At 35.8% G+C, this 26,153-nt stretch overlaps 1 protein-coding gene across 1 annotated transcript in view; it reads right to left on the reverse strand.

The window, feature by feature from the left end:
- The window catches only part of Drgx (Dorsal root ganglia homeobox), a gene marked incomplete at its 5' end in the record, with an annotated part of 68,499 nt that overhangs the window by 41,613 nt on the left and 733 nt on the right, over positions 1-26,153 (reverse strand). Inside the window, 3 exons of the mRNA XM_053755153.1 lie at positions 8,775-8,876; positions 9,388-9,479; positions 13,748-13,865. Of these exons, the coding sequence (XP_053611128.1) occupies positions 8,775-8,876; positions 9,388-9,479; positions 13,748-13,865 (312 nt within the window). The remainder of the gene's footprint in view (positions 1-8,774; positions 8,877-9,387; positions 9,480-13,747; positions 13,866-26,153) is intronic.

Raw genomic sequence — 26,153 nt, forward strand, 5'->3', positions numbered from 1 at the left:
AAAAAAAAAATCTACTCTTTAAAGTTTGTTCCCCTAACCAGCTCTGTGATTTCCATATTTTGTGCAAAGTGACAGGTTACGTGTGCCGTTAATGTATTGAAATTGTTCACGTCAAAGGACGTCATTGGAGATTTTTAATGCATTATTGGGAAGAGACTTAACAAGGTTATGTGTAGGAATGACGTAGGCCCGTCTGCGCACCAATTGGAATAGCATCTAAATATACTATTTGATCAGAAATACTAAACAAAAATCTTTAAATTCTTCGTGTTAATAGACTAAATAGAATTTAAAAAATAACGGTGATAATTTCACTTTACAATGGCAATTAATAATCATAATCACACAATCAATTAACAATCATCAAAAATTTGACATTGGTAATATTACCTTTAAAAAAATATACATACCTAGGCCAAATAATATCTTTTTCAGACCAAACAGATATAGAAATAGAAACAAGAATAGCTTACGCATGGAAAAAATACTGGTCCCTAAAAGAGATAATGAAAAGCAAACTTCTAAGCAAATTTCCCAATGACTGCAAAAAGAAAAGTGTTCACCTGTATACTGCCATGTCTTACTTACGGATGCCAACATGGGCCTTAAATCAAAAACACTTACTAAAACTTAGATCTTACAAAAAGAGGTATTGAAAGAAGTATTAGATACACAACCAAGGTAGAGGATATCGTACGGAAGATAAGACAATTAAAGTGGCGTTGGACTGGATATATGATGAGAGACAGTAGAATTAAATGGACACAAATAATATCAGAATGGCAGCCGCGGGATGGAAATAGAAGGAGAGGTAAACCAGCGAAAAGATGGATAGATGATATCAGGAAAATTGGAGGAGCAACCTGGTCAAGAGAAGCTAAGTATAGGAGTGAATGGAAACAGCTGGAAGAGGCCTACGTGTCACAAGACACGCTGATCACTAACTAATCCGCTAAATATATAATGTTAATGTTTTGTTATACATATATGTACAATATTGTAATTGTGTTTGGTATCAGAAATAAAGGCTTAAATTAATAAATATTACCTAACTTTCACATACTTAGGAAAGTACGAAAGTACTTGAATATAATGAATTAGGTATCACTATTATTACATAGTATAACAGAAAGTCGCTTCCCGCTGTCTGTCTTTAAAACTACGCGACAGATTTAGATGCGGATTTTTAAATAGATAGAGTGATTCCCGACGTAGGTTTAAGTGTATAACGTATTGTGGTTTTACCCGATCGAAGCCGGGAGAGGCCGATAGTAATAAATAAATATAACTTCCTAAAAGCCACGTCGAATTCCGCGAAACCGATCATCTTCCGATGAGACGCTGAAGATAATTTTCAATAAACAAGTTAGCTCCGATACGTCTTCCATTTTGAGCGAATTACACCACTCTCGCCCAGGAATCTAATTACAATAGCGCCAATGATGCAGGAAACCGAGGATAGGGTAGTTGTTTAGTATGGATTCCATACTAATATATTTAACAGGCAGACTTTCGCATATAAATGCGTTTGTCTGTTCCACTTTCTTGGCTAAACCGCTAGTTCGATTTTAATGAAATTTGGTATGTGCGTAGTTAAATACTCCCGTTCAAATATAGACTACATTTTTAAACCAACTCTTAAATGACTATAATGGGGGTGAAAACTTGTATGAAAATCAAGTATCGCTTTCGCAGATAAATACACGCGGGTGATTCCGCGGGCTAAAGCTAGTAAAATATGTAATCCCCGACCATAAAATAGGTAACCTAATTCCTCTTGACTGAGGGTCGTATGCATTACATTACGCCTTAAGTCTAATGAAACACGCTCAATGACTTTCTTGGCAATAATCAAACGTTACTTTAATTAATTTAGGTGTTTATTAGATCGTATCAAAGAATTTTTTTTAAAATCGTGGTGGTATGGTAAGTCCATCTTAAATTTATTTCACTATCAAATCAAAAAAAATATTTTTATTACGTAAATTTGGTACCAAATAAATTATTTTAAAAAGCCGTATCCAAAATTGTTGAATAGGTTATATCCCTAAACGTCATAAGCTAAGAAAGCTCCTCGAATGTTCGGGATAACGGGAGATTTGCGGCTCCCAGGAGTCTGCGGGGTGCGGGACAGGGAGGGGCAGGGGGGAGGTATTCGCCCCTAATCACGTGATGAAAAACTTCACGGCAACTTATGTGTGTTATGACGTAATGAGTTTGTGTCAGCAGGGGAATTTGAGGTTATCTAAAACTGGTTCTAACCGGTCTTAGGTGGATATCGAAGGCTGAAATCCTACGGATACTCTCACAAATTTTCTCTGTGACTATATTTACATAAAGCGACTATATAGGTATATCTAGAAAAAGGTAAACGTTGTTACTTTTGCTTTGAGATGATTTTTTAAAATAAATGTGCCTTGCCGGTTGCTCTTAAATTTGTTATGTACCTAATTTTATTCAACACCAGAGGTCCGTCCCGGCTTCGCTTGTTTAAAACTATAATAAAAAATATGTTACTCTTGAAGGTTTTTTTGGTTTTGTCTCTGTGCCAAATTTCATTAAAATCGATCAAAAAAAATTTTTTTCAAATCTTTTCTCTTTATAATATTAGTATGGTTAGTATGAAGTATGGATGTCACTTTTCTTAATATAATATTTGGTAGGATATTTAGATGCAAAAATTGAGTCATTCACTATGAGACCATACAGTGCAACAATCTAGTTCACGCGTGGTTACTTGAGCATCACTTACGTAACTCTCTCTCTGTCTCTCTTTTATCTTGTTTTCCCCGTTGCACTTACGTAGGTAATTATTTATCTCAAAATAAGTCTCACCTCGAGTCTCGGGAGACACTAAATAAATTCGTGGTCCAACTAGCACTTAAAATTTACAATATCTCATCCTCGTTTGCCGGTAACATTCGGCGCTGTGACACCTTGAAGCCCGGGGTAAGCGCAGAAAATAAACCTAAAATATAAATTTCGGCTGTGATTTTACAAACAACCACCGACGTGAACCTCTTTGAGAATGCTACTGTTACCTATTTAGAATTGCATTAACAAACAAAAAGACAAATTGGCCAGCTTAATAAAACATCGTGGCATAGTTGAAGGGTTGCAAGAGGGTCGCGGATTCGATCCGTCCCACGCGGATATTGTTGCGACAGATGATCTACCCAATTTGATCAATTTAGTTATGACACTAATCATTTTAAGACCGCTCATAGTTGATCCAATTTTGTTGCCAACATAAATTAAGTATAAAATAAATTTTTAATTGTGTTGCGTTGATGTTGATGACTATATTGTTTGTTTGTTTTTTATATATAGGTGTTATTATATTAATTAAGAGTACCTACTACTCTCTAATGAAAATACTGTACGTCGGCGTAAGACGTAAAGAGATGAATTCAGCCGAATTGGCACGGTCTCGATAGCTCAGTGGTCAAGAGCCCTGTCCCAGATAGACAAGGGGCGCGGGTTCAATACCCGCTCGATTCCAGATTTTTTTCATCTCATTATTATTTTCAAAATTAACTTAAAAAGTATGTGTGACATGTACAACAAATGCATTTATATAGGTAGTTCAGCCTGTGGTGATGATAGTGGTGATGATGGAACATAAAGCCTTTATTTATCATAATATCACTAAAACCTGTCTGTATGAAGTTTGAAAATTCGAGAAACAACCAAAAAGATTTAAAACAAAACATTTTTAATTGCCGTCAAAAATTTCATAATAAACATTACGCTGTAAGGGCCCTTGAAGCCCTTACACACAAACACAGCGGGACCTGTTCCATTTTCACCCCGATTTGATTTCAATGTGTGATTGATAAAGAGGCGGCGGAGGGCGAAACACTCATGATACTCGCGACATGGAAACATACGGGCGATTGTAATCGACGCGTTTTGTTTAAACTCATCTTGTTTAACAATGATAATAAATCATTTATGGGTGAATTTCACGACCGTTTAAACGCGGCGTGTAGCGTTTCATTAGTGTCGCATTTTTTTTTTTGAGAATCTTTTTTTAAAATTAAACATCTATAAAATTAACATTGTACCAGTACTCTATTTATTTATAAAATAAGATAATTAAATTGATCACTGTGTATGGTACAATTTAATAAACATTAATGATGACCCACGCGCCACGAACTAAATAGTTACAGTCACCAAGAAGCTCCATAAAATTACCGTCAGTTCTCAACACAACTATGTCCCGTGAGTTCTCATTGCCAGTGGATTTCGATACAACGACGACACGTCATTAGAGCCGCAAGGATATAGGGTTGTCGCAACATTTCGTGTGAATTCAAATAGGACAATTAAATTAGCCATAATACATATAATGTACTAGGTATTGTTGCCCGCAGTTCCGTTTTGGTCATGCAAACTTTTAGAGGTAAAAATTCATATGTGCACATGTTTGGAATCTAGTTCATCGGGTTCAATAGAATCGCTTCAGCGGTTTAGTTGTATAGCGTGAAAGCGTAACAGACAGAGTTTTGCTTTTATACTTAAATGTTCCTTGAATTGTGAAATAATGAACCACTGATTTTTATGTAACTAACTAATTATGATATATCTTATAGCCTTCGGAATCCAGGTATTGATTCTAAGAAGCATATAAAATATATACGAATTAAAATGTTATAGTATATTCGTGTAAATGTGCTTATTTTTACATAATTCTATGAAAATATTTGGTACGTGCAAATCTTCAATTTTATTATTATTATTTATGTATCCAAACGACTGTACCTAACCCTTTATTTCTAGTGTAATTTCATATCAATTTAATGGGCACTTTAAAATATAACATAAAGCACAAAGGGACGTCCACTCGAGTCCAGAATGAATAAAATATAACCATACAGCGACACTCGAGGGAAAATTAACAAAAACATTTTAGCAGCCCTATTGAGATCCCAATTTGCGACGCGCTCTCGCGTCAAGCATCATTGTAGTAACGCTTGTTTGTACTACGCCATTGTTTTATCGACTCTATGGTCCTATGTCAATGTCAAAACAATTTGATTTTTGCGAGGGAAAACCTGAGTTTTGATGATCGTCAATTTAATTTTTTATTTAATTCTCGCTGTCCACTAGTTTTGTTTTTTATATTTGTAAAATTCTAAAATCAATATTATTAAAATTTTAAAATGTCAGGTAGGTATTTATGATTTGAAAGACAATTAAAGAGTACAGGAGTAGGTATTTAATTCCTTGCGTGTAGAATACGCGTATTAATTATTATTAGGATGTTTTTAATTGGAACAACAAAGTACTATACTATAGGGACATACCTACTTATAAATTATTATAATTTCCCTAAATAATTGTGTAAAATAATTTATATAAATTTGCATACAATTTTTATGACTTGATAGGCTTGTTAATATTCTTTAATGCAATGTGCCATCTATAATATATATCAATTAATACCCTAATTAAAGTAAGTACCCTAATTAAAGTAAATAAAAAAAAATATTTTTTAATATAATTTACGGTCAAGATTCAATGTCTTATAAATAGTAAACTTTTAAAGATTTAAATACTTAAAAGACCTGGCACCTACACCACCACCACCACCTATTACTGAATAAATAGAGAAAAAATTAAAATAAAATATTTAATGTTAATAAATAAATATAGAAAAATCAGTCTTTCCAAATTCGATAACGTGCGTAAAAAGATACGCTTTAGTGCACGGCCCGGTTCGCGCCCGTTCGTAATCCAATATGTCTGACGGCGTGACGGCTGCTCCTGAGGCCTTTTTATATTTTTCGGCCGAATTATCACCGACACTCGCCGGCTGGACGAGGATGCGAATCAAATTGAAAGCCGACTCAATTATATTAGCTGGGTGAGTAGGGCTGCCTGTGACGAAATAAATAGACATAACATAGTATCTAGTTGAGGGGCAAAGCCGAGAAATGTTGGCTTGTAGTTGGAAAAGTAGGAAAGCGGACCCTGGGCTCGAATGGGAAAGCAACCGGAAAATGCTCAGCTGAGAGAGATCATGTTATTTCAAAATTTCGCGCTTCAATCATTATTATTAGCGGTTACAATACTAAATTAATTCATTTTACGTGTAGACGCAGTGACATGCTACGTGTTTCCGTTTCATAGTAGTAGCCCCTGACCTGCCTGTAATCAGATCACCTGAAATTTAACTGGCGCATGACGTTTTAAACCTGTATTGTTGAAACCTATATGATAACCATCGTCTGATTAAGAACTTTTTATCTAATTCTGTATAACCTATAATCTTAACTTCAAACAGCCCATAGAGGTTACAAAGGAGGCATTAAGTTAATTTAAACCAGTAACTACTGCTATTAGCATTAAATATTTACTCAAGCATTAATTTAAGTTGAATCCCTTGGAAGACTAACATTATAAGTTACAGTTAGACACAGCCCTTAATCCCGATCGCACGTGCCGTAAGGTGTGAGAGGGGCCTGCGGTCCGCGAAGGGAGAGGCTTGTAGGTACAGTTCCACTACTGTTTTGAGCATATATTCCTCTTTTGTATTTTACTGCTTCCGGCTGGTCTTCGCAAAAGGGGGAAATCTAAAAAGTGCCGTTTTAAAAGTTACATCTATAAATAAATAAAATGTGATTATAAAATTGATTCTTAAAACCTGTTTTTCTTACCTTGTTAGAGAATTATTTTAGCTATAACTCCACAAATTACACCAATTTAAAACCTTAATAAATAAATCTATTCTTCGTTACAATTTTTTTCATGTTAATTTAGTCCTATTATTTCGTTCGAAGCAACGAAACTGCGCTTTAACAGACTCATACTGTAATACCATTCCGAGATGAGCGACTTAAACACGTTACAGATCACCAATCTAACACGACCTTCCCCCGCCCCCGAATGCCTTCCAAATCGAACGGTATCGGGAACAACCAATAAACTTTCACGGGTCACATTCTATTGGACACGTAGACAGTCAATTCTCAACTGTTTTGGTGGTTTTAGCAAACTAGAGTGGATTTTGACAATGGCGTGGTGGGTAATGGAAGTGGATTCGGAGATCGACGGACGAAATTTGATATTGTCCAACTTGTCTAGGCACGTCGATCCGCTTATAGTAATGGATTAACTTTAGAACACGTATTATTTTGGGATTTATAGGTACCTATTCAATAATTTTTTTTTAAATCGATCGTCGGTCGATCTGGATGCGACAGATAAGAATTGGAGAGGTTTCCTTCTCAACTCAAACACCATTATGAGGATATGATGTTAAAGAGTTTAAATTTCATTTAAAAAAAGTGAAATAAAATACATAATATCGTCCAAATAAATGTAGGTAACAAAATTATTAGAAATTAACCATAATAAATAAATGTTGATATTTTTCGGAAACGTGTAAAGTTTACGCCAGTAAACCTATTACCGTATGACTACGACATTCGCTTAAGTATAGTGGCGTCCTCTGGCGGTGAAATTGAGCAATTTTTATTTGGACATAAATAAAACACGACGGCGTGGTAGCGCAGGCAATTTGCCTAAAACCGAGTCACGGTAACCGGTGCACGAAGGGTTATTTTTCTTAGGTTATAAGACAAGTGTAATTTATATTTATGTGTAGTGAGGGCGTGGATGTGGGCGAAATACATAACGTTACCTTCTGATTTTTCTACCTAACTTAGTAATATGGCGGTTTAGTTTTGGTAGCCGGAATGAAATTATATTATTATTTATTATCTTATACTTACAGTTTTACCCAATTCAATATCTGAGCATTATCCAAAACGTTCCAATAAAACCAATTAACGCTCAGGAAAGGAAATACATTACAAATAAAAGTAAATAAATTCTAAAGAAGGTTTTAATTTAATTACAATAACTAAACATTTTTACACATGAAAACCTTCTTGTCATAATTTGAATGCTGTCATTGTCTGAAGTGCTGCACTCTGGCGTGACAACATTGCAATAATATTCGCTATTAAATTAGTGTCAAAAGAAAGAGTTTTTAATTATTTCCAAATTAGTTTCGATTTATTACAATGTCAGTAGACAATATAATTCAATATTAACAAACTAAATCTCGTCTAAAATCCCAAGTGATCAGTTTATTATCAATTCTCGTAAACAACGTAGGAACTCAACAGAGCGGTGTATATTTGATGCGGCGCTATAAAAATATGGTTTACGACGTCGTGGCACGGTAATGGAGCCTGAAAGTTATTGGAGGAGGCAGCTCGGGCTGCGCGGTAAATTGTCAACTTTACTGTCGAGAATGTGAGGATTCTGTGATCTCAGGAACCGTGCGGGACACCGCGGCGGGAATTTCAAGTGGTTACTTTTGAATTCCAATTTGTGATTCGGCTGTTTTTGTTTTTAATCTATTTTGAATTTTTTAATGAATCTTTTATTCCTTGTTTCATGTTCGTGACACAGCAGACAATATTCAGGAGTGCCGTTTACGCTGGTGTGTCCACGCCACCCTACAGCTTGTGTGACATTCTCAAAAATGCCACGCGTATCAGATGGTTTACCTATGGTCTGAGAGTTATGGATTTCAGATCGAAAAGGAAATCTAGAACCGCTAGGAAGCTGTGAATGGGTAATCATCACTCAAACAAGAGAGAAATTACCCCACCAATCCAATTGATTGATTTTTTATCCGCCAGGTGGTCATTGCACTTTTTCTTTATCCAACCTTAAGGAAGACCAGTGCCTTAGCAGTAAGGACGATTAAATAGCTGATCATGGTGAGAAAGAAATGATATTGACTGACTGACCTGGACCCTGGCCTCGGTGAGGTTGATCTTGAGCGCGAGATCCTCTCGCGTGAACACGTCGGGGTAGTGCGTCTGCGCAAACGCAGTCTCCAGTTCCTCCAACTGAAAGTAACGCAATATTTAACAACTGGTTGACAACGACACTTGGCCTGTCGGCGGCCTTACGCGTGACTTTTTGAAATAATCAAATTCTGACTACACCACCAAATCACGTAAGTACGCCAAATCGAAAATTTATTACTAATATTCGAGTTTCGTTTCTAAATGCGATCAACTGATCCGACATTGTGTATTGGGAGAGCAAAACATTTTGTAATTTTTGGTATCAGGTGCAAAATTAATTTAAATGGAGTGTTGATGAGTTTATATAACATATTATGAAAATCTGGCCATTATTGACATCCAAAACCGCTATGAATATTTTTGACATAAAATGCAACCTGTACATTCAGAAGTCATCTTTAACAGTAGCGACGCCCTCACCAAAGCATAATAGTTTGTTCATAAAATTTCGATAAATATGAAAAATGGTAACACTACTGAGAATCAAAATTGGTCCGACAGTTTCAAACGATTCTACCGATGATCTGTTGAAATGGTGATGAAGACATACCTGCTGTAGCGTGAAGGTAGTCCGGTTTCTCCTCTGCTTCCGCCGCACGAACGTGTCATCGTGTATGGCGGGATGGTAGGAGTAACTTGTGTCTGGAAAGAACACATGGTTTAATGTGAGGCTTATGCCACATTTACACTCAGCCCTATTGGGCAGGGAAGTGAGCATCCCAGTGGGCAGTACGAGTATGTAAATAGGTTACTCACGCTGTCACTGCTCATGTTACTGCCGCTGCCCTGCGCTCCTTCGATTGTCAGTTTTTCGCGCGGAAGTCAGGACGACATACCACCACAGGAGTGGAGTAATGAAAAAACAATTACATTTTTAAAACTTTATGATATTGAGCGGGTAATATGGGATGACTTTATACTGAGCAGTTGTAATGCTGTCGAACCAGCAATTCATTCAATCATTTCAAGTCATTTTTGCGAGTTGATAAATAAAGAAGAGAGAGAATAAGTCGTATTGCCGCAGATGTATTTAGGGAAATATTTCCGGCAGCGGCAGGAGAAGTGGCATTGGGCTGAGTGTAAATGTCGGTTAGATTTATCATCGCGCTCTCCGACTAGACATGTATGTCTATGACCTCTATGCGGCGGTAATAACAGCGATTTTCGAGCTTGTTCACATGCTTGTTAATTGTTGTTGTGCAGTTGACTGTACTGGCCGACTGAAACGATTTTCAGTATTTTTGAGTCAAAGCTGTCCTGGGGCTACTAATGGCGCTTTAATTGCTCAATTAACGGACGATCCACTTAATTCTGTTTGTCTGTCTGTACATCGGTTAATGTCGTTTCGTTTAACGTTGTGATGCGTATTTTAATTTGTTGATTTTTTTTTATTCCTCTTCACAGTGCTTTACACAGTAGATGTATGATTTGAAGTTATTTAATAATTATAGTTGCTAACTATAAAATGTATGGTCTTTACACAAACCGTCTATTTAGGCCCATTGGACCTTCCATCAAAAACCTGGATCTTTAAAAAATAATCTGAGGTATACTTTAGGGTAGTTAAAGTCTCTCTTTCGCTCAGATCATATCGTGTTCCTGGTTGCATTCCGGGCACACCGTGAAGCTTAAAATTTTGAAGTTTAGGCTGTGATTTCACAACCAGCCGCTTACCGGATGTCGACTCTCTTTTAAATAGATACAATACTAATGTCTATCCCTGCTGCTATATGGGGCGCTCTGACGGGTAGAATCACATTTGTACTCTAACAATTTCGATGAAATCTAAAATAACTATACGGGCAAAAAAGTTTCTGGGAAAATTAGTCGCCCAGAGATTAATTATTTAATCTGTGGGCGACGAATTAAGTTTAACTATTTAAACTTTATAGTTAAACTCTCTTAAGATTAAAAAGTTAAACTCTATATATAAATACTATCTGCGCCCGAAGTTTTGCTCCCGTGGTAATTTCGGGATATAAAGTACCCCATGTGTTTTATTCCAGGTTATATTCTACGCGTACACCAAATTTCAAAACAATCGGTCCAGTAGATTTTGCGTGAAAGATTAACAAAAACACATCCTTACATACTTCCGCATTTATAACATTAATATGATAAATTGTACCTCTGTGATGTGTTACTTAATCATATTAGTAAATATCACCCGCCCACTGTTACCTTGACAGCAGTACTAAGGGTAGGGTAGGTGTTCCTGGAACTAATTGATGCCATGCGGTAAATACATTGACAGACAGGGAAGAAAGCTGGCATTTGGTAATTTATCGATTGCATTTTCTTTATTCAAAAAATAGTTTTTAAACTTTAACTTCAGAACAATCTCAATCTTTTCGATGGTTCGTAATTTGATCACCTTTCCTTGAAAAAATATGCAATCTTCTGTAAAGACATAAATTAACTATGCTACTCTGACAATGTTCAGAGATACAAGAATTTATAAACAACCTACAATGTAACAACAAAACTAGTTATATAAACTTATAACAGTTCATTTAAATTAATTTTGCATTACTTTAGCAACTTCATATCCAAAAAACATAAAAAAGTAAACGTTCCAAATTTAAATTTACCCGTTTCGTTTTTAACTCTTCTTTTAATTTAGACGTGAATTAAAAATGGCGGCAAATGAAAAGGCAAGGCTGCTGCAAGTCCAGATTAAGCTGGATTATAAATATTTTCATTAATTGAATGTTAATAATTGAGCTACAAACTCTGCGGAAAAATTCTGAGCGGAAATTAAAAATCGGCCGGAACGCTCTGTGCAGTGAAAAAGTTAAAAGTTGGCCCGGATTAAATTGTAGCTAAATCTACTATGACTATGGAGTGGTAAGTGTTGCGTTTATTATTTTTGACAATAATGGTAGGTACGTCGTAAAGTACATTATCTATTATAACTCAAAACTTTAAATCAAATTCAATTTTAAATCGACTGTAAACGTTAATCAATATATCTATTTGGTAGTTTCAATTAAATTTTCTTCAGTTAAGTATTTTTTATATAAGTTAAACCAATATGTAGAAATGGAATGGGATTCAGTAAGTTTATAGATAACTAATTAAACATTATTAATAATTTTTAAAGTAGGTTTGGAGTAGATCTAGAAATCCTATAGTAGTGTGATTTGTCGAACTCTTACTTTCGCAGGCAGTTTAACATTTTTAAAAATGTTGTAAGTACACCTACTTTTTAATTTTATTAAAATAATTTAAGAACCCAATTGGATAAAAAACTAATTCGTTAAAATAAATAAATATAACTAAAGTATAGTAAAACCTAAGTTAAACACATGCAGTCATTCGGCTGAGGTAACAGCTGTTTTGCAATTTTACCTCCCTTGATGTGCTGTAGACTGTACACTATTTAGTCTATGAGAGGCGGTGTGATTGCGCTCTAATGAGCCTGCAGCGTTCCAGTACAGCGCTGAAAATTGCCTTGTGCATTTTTAATAGATTCGTTTAAGCGCTTAAGCCGCTTTTTTATCCACTAGCCGCGGCGCACGGCCCGGCTTTTTATCCCCACCGCCCACTCCAATTCGTTAATAGATTTTAAAAATTAAAACGTTTACGTAATTATCTGACAGCCAGCTGTCATTTTCAACAGATAATCAAATTATATTGTACTTTGATCGCTTGTTTCGTAAAAAAATGTTACAAACAGGACTAATCAAAAGTGACATGATACTTATTGGGTTAGACTAACCAAGTTAAAACGGCCGGCGGCGCGACTCAAAAACTATTTTATGAATAATAGATGCCGCCGGCTGCGACCAATCCCCTGGGAGCCCCGCCCACCTACCCTCATGGCGCCCCCTCTGGCACCCCTCCCCTCACCCCCGAAGCACCCCTGGCCTGCCTTCTCTATTCATTAGCACATTACCACCCTCCACGCCGGGCAAAGAAACTGATTTCTTCGTTTTTGATAGAGGTAAATCCGATTCGTTTGTCTCTGATATTGTTCATAAACTGTTATACTTAGTCATTATTTTAACCCCTGACGCAAACGAGGGTATAATTCATAAGTATCTTATTAGCTGTATTTTAGCTAAAATATTTTTGTTTAGTAAACTTTTATATAGGTACTTGAAGTCTCTATCTTTATTAAAAAATCTTGAATAATGTTAACTCAAAATAAAATACTGGCCACATAAAAAATAAAGTCTCAAAACTTCTTAAATAAAAAAAGGGAACGTAGCCTTAAACCACTTCGAGAGATTCGCTTTCATCGATTTATAATTGAAATCGAATTGAGTTTGCGTACAAAATCGAGTTGGTCGAAACAAGACAAGAGCTTTAACTGACAATAATGGAATTAGTCCGGGAGCCGTGGCTTCGTCAAACACGGTTAGTGAAGTTTCTGGACCGATAAGTGAACCTAATCGTCGCTCGCAGTCTACACAGTTACACAGCGAGTTTGAGATTCAAATGAACATAGGTTTAATTAACCGCAAATATCTGGATGCGACCGGTTTAAGCCAGTTCGGAGTAGTTAAGAGGAACATATATATAGAAGAGAGAAAGCAATTTAAACTAAAAGTTGTTTTTTGTAAACCACAGACAATATAATCATATACTTGAAGGGACCTATAAGATTATTATATTATCTCTGTGGAACTAATAAAAATAAAAATATAAATTTTATTCAAGTCGCCTAGTGGCAATATTTGCATACACACCAGTGATCTAAACTATCCATCAAAGTGTTAGATTTCCTCACGATGTTTTCCTTCACCGGAAATTTGTGATCGACGAAAACTACTATACATGATGCAGATTAATTGGTATTCAAACTAATGGCACGAGGAGGATTCGAACCTGGGACCTTTCGATCGCAGGCAGACGGTCAACCACTGGGCCACCACCGCTTCTTCCGTCGATGTATTTATACTTACAGGGATGGGATGCCGTGAAGGGGTACTCCAGGGTTGGAAGCCGGTGCTGGTGGGGGGGCAGGCTGGGCGGGCAATGGTAGCAGAACAAGCCGCGTCCGCCGCCGCCGCCGCTCGCCAGCTGTAACAGATAGTTTCCATAAATATAACAATACCCTTCCTTTGCAGTCGGGTAATAAATAATCTTTACATATTATAAAACAACAGTCCTCCGCCGCGTCTGTCTGTCGATGTGCGATAATCTCAATAACTACTCCACGGATTTTCATTTGGTTCTGATGTATTATATATATATATATATATATATATATATATATATATATATATATATATATATATATGATTTCATGACTTAAACTTGGAAGCAAGAGTAAGTATCATTAGAGTATGATTGACCAGTCTCAAAACATGTGCGACTGTGGCTTCTCCCCACAATCGATGGCTCATCTCCTCGCCTGTCCTGAGTGTACAAATGACTTGACTTTCCAAGTGACTTGATGGCAGCTTCCGATGAAATCATTGAAGTGGCTCGGTTGTGGCAAGAATATATTTAGGTAGCACCCCATAAAGCGTTGATTTACGCGCAAAGAAGAAGAATTATTTTTTGACGACCTCGGTGCGCAGTGGCAAAGTGCTTGCCTCTGAGCAGAGAGGTCCCGGATTCGATCCCCGGTCGGGTCATGATAGAAAATGGTCTTTTTCGGATTGTTCTGGGTCTTAGATGTTTATCTATATATGTATTTGTTATAATTTATAGTATCGTTGAGTTAGTATCCCATAAAACAAGTCTTGAACTTACTTTGGGGCTAGCTCAGTCTGTGTAATCTGTCCTAATATATTTATTTATTTTATCACTATCACTACACACTACAAAACCAGGCCAGCAGCGACTATACAATTGTTATACGTATGTAATTATAAATCGGCATTACAAGTAATTCACACTTTGTAATAACAGCATTTAATATTGGTATTTGGTAGTATTGCGATACGGCATAAATAAGTGTTATTATCTTCAGATACGTACGTACAGTCGACGGCACAAATACAGACAGCGACAGAATTCATTGCAAACTCGCCTCTATTACCACGGCGTGAAGATCCATGCGAAAACACATGATATGCATTCAACTGTACCTACTTAATACAGAGTTATTGAAAGTATGCTTTGTTTTGTAGCCTTATATAAACTTGTCATTGTATCCTTTAAACACATACTAATCCTAACATATTATAAAATAGTCCTCTGTCACGTCTTTCTGTCTGTCTGTGTGCAATAAATTCAAAAACTACTGCTCTCATATGTTTCTGCTACCAAACAATGCTTGCATTGTTGTGTTCCGGTTTGAAGGGTGAGAGGGGCGGTGTGATTACAGGGCACTGTGGTAAAAGATCCCAGGCCACGAAGAAGGCAACGCGCTTGTGACACTCCAGGTCATCATCATATCGAGTATGTTATTGCTAACACTGGTGTCAGATCTTATTCAAGTCGCCTAAAGGCATTTGACATGACTCCTACGACTACTTACCGCCATCTAGTGGCAGGTAGTCGCATACACACTAGTGAACTAAACTGTCCAGCAGTGAGCAGGTTTCCTCACAATGTTTTCCTTCACCGGAAGCAAGAGGTGGTTATGAAAACTTATATATGAGTCAGATTGATATACAAACTCATATGGCACGAGTAGGATACGAACCTGAGACCTTTCGATCGACAGGCGGGTGTCTTAACCTTTACACCACCAACGCTTCAAAGCACTCCCGGTGTTACAGATGTTGATAGGGTGTTAACACTTACGGTGGGTCGCATGCCCGTTCGCCTGCTTGATAGAATAAAAATTTAGGACATCCTAGATTGGACGCAGTTTCGTATGCACTTCTAGATGTCGTTTGCACACTAATCGTCATCAAAGCGAATCCTATAATCACTGAGAGCGCCGACCAATCGCAAACTAATTACAGCCACTCGTGCGACATTAGAAAGCCGACAATAATGCCGCAGTTCAGAATATAGAGGACACAGAAGTGATACTCTGTATTTTTTATCACCTAGATCATTTTAGTTAGACATTTTTTTATATACAGAAACTTTGTCGGGGATTCACATGATTCACATAACAAAGTTTTTATTTAAAAAACTAAATTAAAGTTTTTAAATAGTGGAATGGAAAGTTCAATAAAAAATAATTTTCTAATCTGATTATGAGATAAACAAATTACTTTCAAGCATTAAAGTTATAATGTAACCTTAATATCAGGAATAAATAACAGGAAACCCTTTGAAATATTACTCTAAACGAAATGTAAAAAATATCGTCATTCAACCATTTAGTTATAATTCTATAGCTACAAATTCAAAAGTGACCCTTCTGCACTTTTTATTTTGTCTATCACGGCCTTTACAACATCGATCTAATTCCTTTCCAATTAACATAGAAATGACACCGCCTAATAATAAGGCGGCCAGTCTGCTCTTGTACTGAATACCTCAGCGATCATCGTCGGAAAGTATAAAGATGAATGGAGATTTGGATTTGATAACCTAGACATGATCATTGATCCTATGGTGCAACACAGTACTAAATAATAGCATAGCCTATAGAACTAACCTTTTGTTTGTACTTACACAATGAATTTAAATGGAGTTGCATTCTCGGTAGTCTAGTAAAAAGTACCTTGTTTTTAAAATCAGACTTTGAAAAATATCGTTAATAAGTATAGGTAAGTATATGCAATTGCTTTGTCTTTTACCAAAACACATTTTAAATGTACTGTTATTAGCGAAGTGGTGCGGTGGTGGTGTAATGGTTAACCTAATGGTGACTTGCCTGAGGATCGAAAGGTCCCAGGTTCATATCCTACTCGTACCTCATGAGTTTGTATACCAATCTGACTCATGTATCGACCACCACTTGCTCCGGTGAAGGAAAACATCGTGAGGAAACCTGCACACTGGTTGATTATTATCTTATGCGTGAAATGGAGAACGCAATGGCTAACCATTGATATTGCCAAAAACAGTTGTTGTTGTGCCAATTAACTTAATATATGAATACTTAGCATTGTTTTTAGGACGTAATCGAACAAACAAGCAAAAATCACGGATTTTACAAGCAGAAACATCATAAAACCGTCACAAAATAAAACATATCAAACAGACATAACTTTATTTGCGAGAGGAAAATGGCAATGAAATTCAATTGCACATATTAAGAGAGACCCACGTGTGGAATCGCGAGCGTCGCATAAATGACATTAATGGCCCAATGAATGAACTAAACGATGCGCGGGCGCATTCGATGCCGTGCGCGTGACGTCATGGACAGAGGGTCGACACGCTCGACGGCTGGCCAAAATCACGTTTCCATGCAAAAAATGTAAAACATTTTCTATTTTCATCAAGTATTTTTTGTGTACATAAACTATTTTCGTGGTAATAGGGTGGTTCGCTGAGCATTTTGGCTGCTGCTTTCGGGTAGTCATTACATTTTTTTAAATTTTAACAAAGATTTGAATGAGTTTTACTTACTCTTTATATATTAATTACTCGGTACTGTAGTAATGTCAATTTTATGAATGATTAATTTTGGAAATGATTCCTTCTTCAAGTAAATTTACGGATTGTAATGACCGCGCAGCCGCAGCGGTCGAAACGCTCTGCGAACCACCTAAGCTTGAGACAAAGCACTTAGCTTGATCTGCCTTCTACACAACAGCTTGAAGTTACTGGCATACTGGACATTTCATAAACTTCTGCCTCCTTCAACGCAATCAGCAAACTGAGCCCCAATTAGGTACCTATGACAACTTTTTAAAGGGCAATCGATCTTGTAACAAAAATATTGGCCTTATGCCTAGCAACATTTTTTTATTTACCTAGTAGTGTTATTTATTTACCTAGCAGTGTCCATAAAGAGTTTATACGTTAACTGAATTATGTGGTTGTCGTTACAAAACAAAATCAGTTTACATTGGTGTATCTTTAGTGTTATACCCTCTTATTTAAACAAAAGTTAAATCATACTTAAGTATATGTTATGTCAATATCAAATATTGTAAAGTGACAAAATATACTTTAACTTAAACTATGCTTTGACTTTTTATGAATTAGAGAGCTTAATCGTAATCATAACTAATATTATTAATGCAAAAGTAAGTTTGTTGTTATTACCTCTTTACGCTCTATCTACTCAACCAATCTTCTTGAAATTTTGCATACATATAATTTATTATTTTACGGAAAACTAAAGCGGGCGAAAGCTAGTTAAAATAAAATAGATGCATTTTGTCCACGTTTAGCCTATCACAAACCCACTGTGCTCCTCGCATTGGCGCGTCCTGTCTGCGCGCGTGGGGCCCGATAATCCTATTTATACTATTGTGTCATTACCACATTACGACACCTACCACCGCATCCGCGCTACCTCACTAGGGAATTATATTAGCCGTCTGTTTGAGCACCCTGGCACCCTGGGCTCCGACGCTCAACGGCTATGGAAGAAACCGGGAATATGCTAAGATAAGAGAGATAGTTCCGAAATGTAGGTTTTGACGTAATTTTCCGTTTTAGGGTTCCGTTCCTTAAAAAGTAAAAATGGAACTCTTGTAGGATCACTTCGTTGACTGTCAAGGCGAGTCAGGAATTATTTTCTTAACAATGCTAAGAGGTATCAAATTAAAATAGCGTGATAGCTTTGATTAGTAGCACGATGGCAACGCAAATTTTTGATCAAAATAAATAGTCAAACACAGTATCACGCCTTCATCCCTGACGGGACAGACAGAGTCAAGAGTCGTGGAACTGGAAAGCCACGTTTAGCTGGATAGTAGATTCACAGGAGTAGGTAATCGGAACCTACGAAAACGTAATTGTAAGAAACTAAGCCTCTGTTACGATTCCTTACTCCTGTGGTAGATTGTTAGGATTGTGATTTTTATATTAGGTACCTAGTAACAGGTTGGTAACCCATCGCCTACAGTTTAAAACCTTTGTGAATGCCCTTAACTGACTTTTATGATCTAAGTACTCGGTAAAAGGAGATAACAAATCTTTCCATCTCTCCCAGACTTTCTCTCTAGCAAAATGAACCAATGAATGACCAAAAACAATACTCTCGCTTATAAGCAATAGGGTTATATCGCTATTGCAGTGCACTGTGCCTGCACATAGTCGCACGATGCAACGCAATTTGCTGATCGAAATTAATTGATTTATGTGAGCCGTGTCCTTTGCTCGACAGAGGGACCGCTCGTTAGAGTAACTGTACGTGGTAGAACTAGGTTTTACTCATAGTACCACCGCTGTAACAAGCTACCCATATTTTTTTAGGACGATTAACTCCTTGCACACTACGGTCTCACATTTTTATTAATTTCAAATCCTAATTTAGGTTTTTTGATACCTCTTCACGCTCTATCAACTCAACCAATCTCCTTGAAATTTTGCATGCATGTAGTTTGAAGTATGGAGAAGGACATAGGGGGTACCCTATGTCCTGTCCTGTCCTGTCGTGATGATAGGTATATCATCACGGCAAATTAACGCGGACGAAGCCGCAGGCAAAAGCTAGTTAGAAATATTTAAAAGACAATAACATATTATGCCACACCTTTCATAAAGGCATACCTTTCATAACACATAGAAAAATCATTTAAGTCAATGAGTGATTATCGTTGCACTCGCTCTACATAGAGAGAGATCGTTACACTAAGTCAGACGACCGCACATAACTGGGTGTAATCTATGATGGAACGGCATCTAACACTTTGGTTTTAAATGATTAAAGTCTTTCGACAAGTTTAAAAAAAACATGATACAAATTGCGCATCACAGAGGAGGAAGCGTTTAAAACTCTTGTTTATATATTATCAAGTCAATTATTTTAATGACGCTATTAAAATATAATTTGTTATGTGAATGATACTTCACTATCACTACATAGTATAAAACAAAGTTGATTCCCGCTGTCTGTCCCTACTTGCTTAGATCTTTAAAACTGCGCAATGTATTGTGTTGTGGGTTTTTAATTAAAATAGACATATTATATTTTAAAGATTATTGTAGTGTGATTTCTGTTTCAGTGGATAATTTACTACGCTTTTACCCGAGCGAAGCCGGGGCAGGCGTTTATATAAGTACCTAGGCATAATTTCTGAATAAACGCTTTATAGACTTGACTTTCATACAGAAAAAACTGAGATCATTTGTCAACCTTCTCCTTGCACTCGGTTTAAAAATATCTCAAGAACAACTTATACTGACGGAGTCGAGATGAGATTTCATTTTATAATATACTAGCAGCCCGTCCAAATTATACAACTGGACCTTCCTCAGGAACCACACTATCTATTGGTGAAAACCGCATGAAAATCCGTGCAGTAGTTTTTGAGTTTATCACGAACAGCTGTCTGACGCGGCAGTGAACTTTGTTTTATAATATGTAAGGTGTATGTAAACTAATAATATTTTGGACTCAAACTTGAGATGAGTTAAATGTATTAATAAAAGTTCTATATAGTGATCAACAATTAATTAATTTTATTAATTTGTGATCCTTTCATGCTATACTTATTTCCGTTAATTATTATCCTGTAAGAATTGAAAAAAAAAATATTATTAATATATTTTTAACATAATCAAATGAAATAATTTATAACACACATCCTGTGTTTGCACTCATTCTTTTTAAATCAACCATTAAAGGATTTTAATTCAGGTTTTTTTCTTCAAATCATTTGAAACAAAATATTATATAAACATCTAAATATTTACAGAGTCAACATCCATGCGGCTCAATGGCGAAGGTAAACACAATTTGAAAACGAAATTATATTTGCCGCGTAATTACGAACAGAGTTCGATTAATCAATTCGATTAATTCGAGTCAAATCGAGTAATTAGGTATTCGGTGGTGTAATGGTAACAGTGGATCGGGTTTAATGTGAAATATTTTTATTTGGATGTTGTAAAATATAGATATAAATAATAATATCTGTAGCTATTTAATAAGGAAACGCAACAAGCATTTGGATCACTTTTTAATAGGTGACAAATAAAGTAATTGATGATGATTGATTATTAAAATCGATTTATAGATCTACTTACTTAATCTATTACTGAATTTACTTTCGACGATGCTTGTTGCCTTTACGCGTTGTTGAGAAAAAGGGACAAATGTATGTACAGACGGACAACAATGTGATTCTGTAGGGGTTCCATTTTCACCTTCGCGGTGCGGAGCTCTAAGAATCATATTGCCCCTTTCTTTTTTGTCAAGGGTCAACTGAACTCCGCTTAGACATAAACTAAAAAGATTGGGTATTGCCGGTCATACAAATAATGATTGACGTTTGCTGGGGCTATAGATGATTACTAAGATGAAACGCTGGCCCTGGGCTTCGTGGCCTCACAGCCCCGGCGAATAAGAGAGAAAGTGTAAAAGGAGGGAATAATTTCAAAAACTGAATGTGAATCGATCCGTTGTCGCGGCCCGATTGAACCATATTAATTTAAATCGATCAATTGCTGCCTATCAGAGTTATAAAAACTTATACAACAGCCTCTATCGGCCTGATCGAATATTATTGTCTGTTTAGACGAGTGAATCGTAAAATAATTTGTATCAATTGTATTGATATCGGATAAATTTACATTGTTATTGTGTTTTTATTAAGTTTTATTAAATACGGCTCCGATTCACGCGGTGTCCGATTGAAATGAACGAGTTTAATGCTTATTAATATAAATAAAATGCATTGGAATTTTCCGATAATGTTCTGTCCAAACAATGTGCTGGAATTGCGTTCGATGCTCAAATAAATAGTGTGAAGTTCTTTTTTATTTTGAATTTAGAGGTTGAGGTACATTTAGATTTGTGAAAGAACGATATGAGATTTAGTTTACTAATTGCCTTTATTGGCTATTAATTCCTTCACCGGAAATAGGTGGCGACGAAAATAAAAAAGTCAGCCAAAATAAAAGAAAATGACATATTTTTAATAATTTACTTAATCATTTTACGAAATGTTTAATTAATTTTACTAATTAACGTTGCTCGCGTTACCATTTTAATTATACATCAATTGAAAAACAAAATTACGTTCGCAGTAATATTAATTTTTACAATAATGAATTTTTTTAGTGTTTTAACACTAGCTTTTGCCCGTGGCTTCGCTCGGGTTTATTTCGTACGTCCGCTCATAACTAATTATTGTCAATATTTCAGTTTCTAAACAACGTATGGCGATGAAACCTATGCCTCTAGGGACCCATATCGGCGTATAAAATTTAAATTAATAAATATTTAGCTAGTAAAAAAACAAAACCACATTGCAGATTATAATCTAGCGTTCTATATTCAAATTTTTTTCTTAATGGCCGCATTGTTTTTTTTTTTCTTATTTACGAAGACATTGGCACTTCATTTTTAAAACATCCTCATTGGGGGCGAGAGTCTCGACACCGCCATAAGACTAAAGAATCTTTTAATACAACCTGCGAAGTATGGGAATCGATTTAATCTCGAGTTATCCTTTCATTTTAATAATACCGAATGGTTTTAATTCACATTCTTATTAGTCTAATGAATACATCTGGATGCTTATTTAAATAATTTTAATTTGAAAAAGTACTTATGGTGTATGGTTGTTGTTAAGTATCTACTAATATTACCGTGAAATAAAAAAACTACTTAGGTACATTTCAAGCTGACTTAGATAATGGAACCATTACACTACAATATGTTAAACTATGTATTTTAATATATATTCCACATTGATAGGGATGGCCCAGGACAGAGATGTTTGGCGGAGACGGAAGGAGGCCTGTGCCCAGCAGTGGGTCACGGAGAGCTGCAGATGATTATGATGATGATGTTAAACTATGTAATAAAATGTTTCTATGCCAGAAATTTTAGCTAGTGATGTAGTAATGTAAAACTTAAGTCTATAATCAATTATACTCTGAATTTTCCATATAATAAATTAAAAGAAAAATAACATTTTTTGACAATTCATGAACTTGTCTAACATTTTTTTTTAGATGTTGCAAACATAATGAAAATTGTTACGATTGTTTTGTACGGAATTAAATATTCTTTATAATCACTCCACACTATATTCCAAACTCAATGCAAACTGATTTTTATTATTGTTGTAATATTTCGGCATCAAAAAGGTTTCAGATAAACCGGTCAAGTGCGCGTCGGACGCACGCACCGAGGATTCCGCACAACTCCAAGATCTACACATGTAAAATAACTTATTTTATTTTAATTTTTGTATTTTCTCCATTGATTTAATTTATGAAAATGTTCTACAAAATAATTATTTTGCAATGAATGAATGAATGAATGAATGAATGGAATTGTATTATGTGCCTTTAAATATTTAAACATGATCGAAGTTCAAAAATGGAATGCCTCCACATAGACGACTAAGTGTGAGCACACTAACAACTCAATTCTCCCTACTTAACTATTCACAAAAGCTGAATTATTCTCCCCTAGTTTAGGCGTATATAAATTTTACTAACTAACCATAGATATTCAGATGATAGATATCGCAAAATTCTACTAAAACCGAAGAATTTAAAACATTATTTTGTTATAATTCTGGTTTTAATAATATTTTGTATAAAATGAGTGAAACGCATTTTTATTTAGCCTGTGATTTTATCCCACCGCTGAGCAAAGGACGCCCACTTCATTCAAAAATCTAGGTTCTGCCACCCCCGGAAAATGTCATCAAGGTCATCACGCCATCTCTTTCGGTCTTCTCCTACTCCTACGCCCCTTCTGGTACCCATAGGGTAGCCAGTCGGGCCCACGTCTGGCGGCATGCGGCAAACATAATTAATCTTAATTAATTAAAGATAGCTATTTGCTATGCGATGTACAGCTTGCTAGCAAAGGACTTACTCTTTGAAGCGGTGGTGGTGTAATGGTTAAGAACTGTAATGGTTAAGGCCTGTGGATCGAAAAACCTCAACTTGTGCCATATGAGTTTGTATACCAATCTGACTCATTATATAGTAGTTTTCATAGTATTTCATATTCCACTTGCTTCCGGTGAAGGAAAACATCGTGAGGAAACATGCACACTGGTTGACAGTTCAGTTCACTAGTGTGTATGCGACTACCTGCCACTAGATGGCGGTAAGTTGTAAAAGCCATGACTTGAATTAAATCTGTCACCAGTGTTAGCAATAAACACACTGGATATGATGTTGATGATGACTCTCAGAAACAGTAATGTAGCCCAGTATGTGATAGCCCAGTATGCCTGCGCTCCATATCTCGTTGATTTCCAAATCTTGATTTTGGACATGTCACATCTATTGTATTTGAATCTATGTGCAGTAGTAGGTTAGTCGGATTGAGTTAGAGTCGGACGGCGAAAGGCTTTTAATACTAACTTTAAATTTGTTTATGAGTTAAAATTGTAGTTGCGAGCCTGGTAATTTTGCACTATGAACTTATGCGCTTCTATTTCATGAAATATATATGTATATTTTTTTATATAGATAGCTCATTTTCTTTAATATTAATTTGGGTATTATAATCTTTAAAACAAATTATTAAATATATATATATATATATATATATATATATATATATATATATATATATATATATATATATATATATATATATATATATATATATAATATATATATATATTACAAAGCATCAAGCACATTGTACTCCGTCAAAGTGCCCAAAAGGCTGGTAGCATTGACATTTTGCAATGCATAATTATTTCTAATTCTAACGCATTCAATAATAATGCAAAAGATAATAATTATGTTTATTTTGTTTTTTATTGAAAAAAAACGTTGATTCTATTTTTTTTTTTACAAAAAGAGATAAAGAAATCCTAGATGATAAATATGTAAACTGGATAATCATTTTTTTGTCACAATCAAATTAAACAACACAACACGCAACACATTCAAAGTAATCGTTTTCGTAGCGAATGTAGCATAGAGTCGTAGCGCGTAGTAGCACACGCGTAGCACAGTAAATTCAAATCCCGTCCCAATGTTAATGTTATAATTGATTGTGTGTTTGTTGTACTCCTTATTCTTTTCTTTATCTACTCTACTAAAAGATTTAAAACCTTAACAGTATATAGGCAGTAACGGCATTCCTACAGGGTTACATGATGCCAGCTGGTCTTTTGTTAACGCGAAGTTTTAATGTGAATCTCGGGTTTTATAACAAGTGGCCCAGGGCTTCAACACACTACAGCCTGAACAACACACTACAGTACCGAAGAAAACTGCTCTCAAATGAATAGGAGGGAAGATACGAAGTGGCAAGTGCTCCTTTCACCCATAGATAAAAGAAAAATGTATTAAGTTATCTATTATTTAAACTTATTTACCTACAATATTTACCACTATTGTTAAATACACGAAATATACTATATGTACCGTCCAGATGTCATAGAAACCAATTGACAGAGGCGCCTGGCGTCAGCTGCAATCGCATATCGATACAATTCAATACTGTGCGTTTGTCTGTCTGTAATTGAGCTTATTGTTATTATTGGCCGCAATATATTGGCCTTTATTGTATTAGGTATGATTGAGACGGCGTGCAACTGATGGCTTTAATGAGCCAATTGAATGGACGGTTGTGATATGAATTCGTTTTGACCGCGGCGTCGCCCGCGTTGGAATTGGGGAAAATTTTGATTTTCAGTAGGTACGAAAAGTGTCTATGTGTTTTCGTGAAATTAACTAAAATCTGCCCCACTTCTTATACCATAGAAGATAAAGATTTCTATTCGACTCTATACAAGAATACACTTATTCTTGTATAGAGTCGAATATAAATCTTATTACACGCACGTATTGGTCTTAACCTGATTCTAACTAATATTGTAACTGCGAAAATATATTTGTTTGTTTGTTACCTCTTCACGCTCTTTGTACTCAACCAATCTTCTGGAAATTTTGCATACATGTAGTTTTAAGTATGGGGAAGCACACACCTTTCATCCTGCAAATATAACTATACCCGTGGGAAGTTTTCGCGGAAGAAGCCGCGGGAAAAAGCTAGTCGTAACTAAATGCGAAAGTAAGTTTGTCTTCTCTTCACGGTTTATCTGCTGAACTAATCTTCTTGAAATTTTGCATTCATGTAGTTTAATTCCGGCACCACACTGTCGTCGAACAGTTTACCAAACTTTGACGGATTCGGTATAGGTACATTCGCGTCGGCATGTGTCTGAGTGGAGCTGGCATAAAATACGGAAAAGGAAATAGGGTTACCTTTCATCCCGGAAAAATAAATATCGTTGGATATTCGCACAGGCGAAGCAACGTGCAAAAGCTATAAGTAGTATAACGCCATTGCCATAACGACTCGATAAGAATCTTCTTCATTATCTTCATAAAAAGTAT

This window comes from Plodia interpunctella, chromosome 14, assembly GCF_027563975.2.
Source record: "Plodia interpunctella isolate USDA-ARS_2022_Savannah chromosome 14, ilPloInte3.2, whole genome shotgun sequence".
NCBI lineage: Eukaryota > Metazoa > Arthropoda > Insecta > Lepidoptera > Pyralidae > Plodia > Plodia interpunctella.